Source organism: Jatropha curcas, chromosome 4 (assembly GCF_041381405.1).
Source record: "Jatropha curcas cultivar XTBG-Jc1 chromosome 4, XTBG_Jcur_1.0, whole genome shotgun sequence".
Classification (NCBI taxonomy): domain Eukaryota; kingdom Viridiplantae; phylum Streptophyta; class Magnoliopsida; order Malpighiales; family Euphorbiaceae; genus Jatropha; species Jatropha curcas.
In genome coordinates this window covers 3,114,324-3,119,429 of record NC_143154.1, presented here as the reverse complement: position 1 = coordinate 3,119,429, position 5,106 = coordinate 3,114,324, and the positions used below count along the sequence as shown (strand labels likewise).

The following is a 5,106-nucleotide window of genomic DNA, read 5'->3' as shown; positions in this document are numbered from 1 at the left end:
AAAGTTATAAAATTTATGATATTGATTAAATAATAAATTTTAGAAGTTATGAACATTCACATAAATAAATTATTTATAATATAAACAATATTTTTCTTTTTTAAATAGTTTTCATTTCTTTTTCATTTCATAGAAAAGCGAATCTTTTATCAAAATTAATACAATTTGCAAATACATTATGAAGATAAAATGAATATAGATTGTCACAGTTAATTAAAATATTCTTTATGGCATTATTGAATTCCCAAGAGATCATCTATATTTTTCTATTTAAAAGATTTTTTAATATTACGATTTTTTTAGAAGATAATATTACGATTAATTATAGAAAAATAAAAAAAGGTCAAATAAAAATAAAAAATACAATTAGCTTCGGACCACCCACAGCAGAAAAAGGTATTACCCGCGTTTTTGAAAACCGAAGCTTAAACCAGTACCACATTACTCCAATTCCGACAAATCAATTTTGAATTTGGAATTGAAATTCAATTCTCACTCCATTTTCATGAAAATATTACATTCGAAAGCTCAATTCCTCTATCAATTCAACCATAAACAAGCGATTTTGGTTTTTTGAAGTTTATAAGTACAATCTACATTACTAATGGCAGCTTTAGCTGCTTCAGTTCCTCAATGGATACCTGAAGATGACCTCTTATTGAAGAATGCCGTTGAGGTACAATTCTCTCTTCTTTTTAGTTCAATTTCTTCTCAATTCCAACCTTCTGATTGATTTTTATTTTCCCATTTCTCTTAATGTTTGAAACCCTAATTTCTTTGAATTTTGACACCAGTTTGTTTTGAATTTCCTGAATTTTTTCATTTTCATTTGTTTATGATTACAGGCAGGCGCTTCTTTAGAAGCACTTGCTAAAGGAGCTGTTCGATTCTCGAGAAAATTTACTGTTGGAGAATTGCGTGATAGATGGCATTCTCTTCTCTATGATCCTATTATATCAGCTGAAGCTTCTGCTCGTATGATGGAGGTAGAACTTTCTGTTACGAATTCTAGGGTTAGTGTTGCTGAGGTATCTGTTAAAAGAAAGCTTGAAACTGTTCGACAGATGTATTATGCTACGAGGAAGAAAATTTGTAGCCGATCTGCAAAATGTCCTAATTTTAGTTTTCTTGATGCGCCGGACAATGGGATAGCATTTCATAGTCCGGTAGGAGATGGAAATTGTGTGTTTGGTGATTCTAATCAAAACCAATTGGAAGGTAATTTATCAGGAATGGAAGCAAATGGTGTTGATATACTTAATTGTTCACCTGCAATTTCAAAATGTGATTATGCAGATCTTTCGGAGGCACTATTAAACTTTTCGAATGAGGATGATCTGCTTTTAGTGGATGCAGATGGTCAACACGCGGTAGATAATAAATCTTGTTTTGATGATGGCATTTCAATGAGTTTTTGGGATAATGATCATGGTAGTGCACAAGATGTTAAAGAACCAAATACATTATTTTCAGATGTTAAAGAATCAAATACATTATTTTCAGATGAAAGTCTTGAAATTCCTGAGGGGCCACGTTTTTGTTCAGAAATGAATTTACCATCATCTGTATTAGCAGAAAGTACATTATCTATGAAGCACTCTGATGTAGAACTTGAGTGTATTTTAAACAGTGAAGACCCTGAAATTCCATGCAATGATCATGTTTTCTTTCCTAGAAAAGATAAACAAGGGCAACGGTTGGTGAAGAAACAAGAAAATCCTCTGCCATCTCTTATTTCTACCCGAGTATCGGTACTGAACATCTGGCCAGGAACCAGTTCAGGCCATCAACCTGTTGGCTGTCGAGTCAAATGTGAATCTCCTCGTGATGCAGCCTCCAGAGAGGCTAATGGAGACTCCAACCAATGCAGTGTAAACCAGGCTGCTCGAATCTCCACCAAAGTTGAACTACTGAATTCAGAGACATTACATGCATGTAATTTCATGGATTTGCCAGTATATGCGACGACATGCTCACCTGAACAAGTGACTTCAGTGACAGAATCAGACACCTTGATGGTAAATGAGGAAGAATCTGAGATTGAAGATGATTTTCCATCCTATTCTGATATTGAGGCCATGGTAAATCTGATTTCATGTATTATTAGAGGGCGCATCTCAATTTTTGTTTTGATTTGTTTCTAACTTCTTCACTGGTTAATGGGGTTTTTTCTTGGTTTAGATACTTGAAATGGACTTATTCCCAGATGATATAGATTCTCACATTTCTAGTGAAGGTTTGTTCTGGAAACGGTTTCTGTCTTCTATATCCATTTTTCATACAGATCAATGTTTCTCTTCTGGTATATAGATTTTACATGCAAGTTTTGTTCTGGAAACTGTTTGAAATCTCCACTGATCTAGTAGTTGCGCACTCATTATTACCTGTGCTAACTATTTATTTGTTTTTAGATGATTACCTGCTTTTTGAATAATTTTTAGTTTCTGCTAGTTGTCGCCCAATAATTATTCCTAGTTCAGAGCTAATTAATTAATTGACAGTAGAAATATTTTCATTCTTCTAGCTGCTCGCTGCTAAGTTGAACTAAATCCGCTTGTTGTCTCAGGATAATTATTTTGAACTCCTTTTTTTTTTCTTTTATTAAATTTAATTTCTAGTCTCAAGGTATCAAAATGAGGATTCTGTAAGGAAAATTATAAGATTGGAACAGTGTGCTCAATCATCAATGCAAAGGACCATTGCATCTCGAGGTGCACTTGCTGTCTTGTATGGACGCCATTTGAAGCATTATATAAGGGAAACTGAGGTATGTTAAACTAAGGTTGGACCACTCTCTTTTCCTCAGCTGCATACCTGTGATTGATTTTTCTTGTCACTGATCTCCATTCAAAATTGATATTTTAGTTTATGCTTATGGCTGGAGTTTTATCTCTTAGCTTGTACTGATTATTATTTATTAGTCTTCTCAAGATTGTTTTCTTGTTCATATAATCACATGTGACCTTCACTATCTAGGTTATACTTGGCAGAGCAACAGATGATATGAAAGTTGATATTGACTTGGCAAGAGAAGGGCCTGCCAACAAAATATCAAGACGGCAGGTGGGATTTGTTTAGTTTTTCTGATACTATTATCTAGATTTGCATTCAAAGTTGATCATGAAGACCGTATTGAGTTATTTTTTAGTTTGCTCTTTGATTCATTAATGGAGATTCCTAGGAATTACACTTTCCGACAAGTGTCTCATTGTCTCTTTCTCTCTCTCTCTTGAATAATGCACATAATTATTGTCGGCTACGCTATAAAACTGATTCTGACATTGGGGATTAAAACAAAAAAGAAAGTAGCAATTGGAGAAGCAACTAAGAGGAAGAAAATACTTATTTGGGCATTTTGCCTTTGCACAACTTGAATATATTTTGGATGACTGAGTTTGACCCTGGGTCCTGGTCATTGTTCATCTGATCTTGGCAATACTGCAGTTCAGAGCAATCTGAAGTTACTATGCAACTTATATAACTCCACTTCTGCTTGTTTAAGGCATTTGTATAATTCAAGAGATGATTTTTTTCCTCACTGCAATGCATTTATCAAATTATCTATCACGAAATCCCCATTTTGAGTTTATTGCATCCAGTGAGATCTGTGGTCCTTGCATTGTATGAAATATAATGGTGATTGCTGGTGTGCTAGGCACTCATAAGGATGGAAGCAGATGGTTCCTTCTTTTTGAAGAATCTTGGTAAAAGTCTAGTATTTTTGAATGGCAAAGAAGTTGTGACAGGGCAGACTGTGGGTCTTGGTTCAAGTAATTTGATTGAGGTATGTTGCTTTCTATTATCTCACTGTTTAATACACTTTAAAATGTTTTGGAGTTGGTTGCTGCCATTTTGCATCTTATTATGCTATTCCTTTTTGTTTATCATAGTGCTTGCACCAATATGTTGTGCTTTTACAAGATATTTAATATTATAGTTAGCATTGTATCTGCAGATTGGGGGAATGGCGTTTGTGTTTGAAACTAATAGCAAATCTGTGCAACGGCATCTGGTGAATGCTACCAAAAACCGTCAACAGGGCAATATCAGATTTCAATGGTCTGAAGGATTTCATGAGTAGAGGATTGCCATTAACAGGTTCTTTATCTCCTTCTGAGCTTCTTAGGTGAACAAAAATTGTAGTAGTAGTAGTAGTAGTAGTAGTAGTGTACCTGTCCAGCTATATGTATAGATAAAGAAAATTTCATGTCTTGGACAGCAATTGTTTATGTGAATATGTTACGTATATGAAATATAGTCATTGCATTGTCTCATGTTAGCAAAAAGATAAAAAGAATGAAAAGAAAAGTACCAGTATGTGACCAAAATAATGCATTTTGGATAACAATTTTGCCAAAGTAATTTGATTTTAAAAGAATTTATAGAAGTACTGTGATTTCAAAAGAATTTACACAAGTGATATGAGGGGGTGCTCAGCATTTTTAAAAATGCGATATTGCGACTGCCACTAATAGTGGTTTCTCATGCAAGATTTCAAATAACAAAATAAAAAACATTTGCAATGTTCACTGACAGTGGCGATTTTAGTGTCATGCAAGATTTCAAAAAAAAAAAAACTTGTGATTTTCTGGCAGTTTCTCATACAACCATGACTTGACCACTTGATATTGTGAGCCAAGAAACCATCTAATTTTTTTTATTTGCTCCATTTATTTGTTTTTGTTTTCCCTCCCCACAGTGACACTGAAATCGCCACTTTCAGTACACATTACATTTTTTTTTTTTTATTTGAAACCTTGCATATAGTGACACTTCAATGCGGTTTTGCGCACAGCACAATCTTTTTTTTCTTTTCTTTTCTTTTATTTTATTTCAATTCTTGCATGAGAAACTGTTATTGCTGGTGGTGATTTTGCGTTGTTAAAAATGCACGACACCCCTTATATCACTTTTATATGTTCTTCTTAAATCACATAACTTTGATAAATTAATTTTCAAAATGCATTAATTTGGTCATAAACCTGATATAAGTCTAATCATATCTAATGACAATTGTCGAAGTCTAGTAGTAATTTCTTTTCCATATTTATTTTCTTGGATGGAGGGGTTTATAGTTCACCACTTCATTTTCTTGCAACTTAGGGT

The 5,106-nt window shown here is 33.7% G+C and overlaps 1 protein-coding gene across 2 annotated transcripts; it reads left to right on the top strand.

Moving 5' to 3' along the window:
- Positions 1–376: 376 nt before the first annotated feature.
- Positions 377–4,274, top strand: LOC105628425 (hypothetical protein). Of its 2 annotated transcripts, XM_012209836.4 has the most exons (7): positions 381–676; positions 846–2,081; positions 2,182–2,236; positions 2,619–2,767; positions 2,977–3,063; positions 3,656–3,784; positions 3,956–4,274. In XM_012209836.4, exons 1-7 carry the CDS (start codon positions 605–607, stop codon positions 4,079–4,081), a joined length of 1,854 nt encoding a protein of 617 aa, XP_012065226.1. In that variant the 5' UTR covers positions 381–604; the 3' UTR covers positions 4,082–4,274. The 2 variants fall into 2 exon arrangements, 1 of the variants encoding a protein (XP_012065226.1); XR_016320549.1 differs by lacking the exon at positions 3,956–4,274 and having other exon boundaries at positions 377–676; positions 2,619–2,782; positions 3,656–3,707.
- The last annotated feature ends 832 nt before the right edge of the window (positions 4,275–5,106 follow it).

What these genes read in the sequence shown, in the direction of transcription:
- LOC105628425 (XM_012209836.4), top strand. Translation starts at nt 605, where the DNA reads ATGGCAGCTTTAGCTGCTTCAGTTCCTCAATGGATACCTGAAGATGAC. An exon ending in ATTCTGATATTGAGGCCATG is followed by an intron (nt 2,082 to 2,181) that starts GTAAATCTGATT and finishes TTCTTGGTTTAG; the next exon opens with ATACTTGAAATGGACTTATT. An exon ending in ATTATATAAGGGAAACTGAG is followed by an intron (nt 2,768 to 2,976) that starts GTATGTTAAACT and finishes TTCACTATCTAG; the next exon opens with GTTATACTTGGCAGAGCAAC.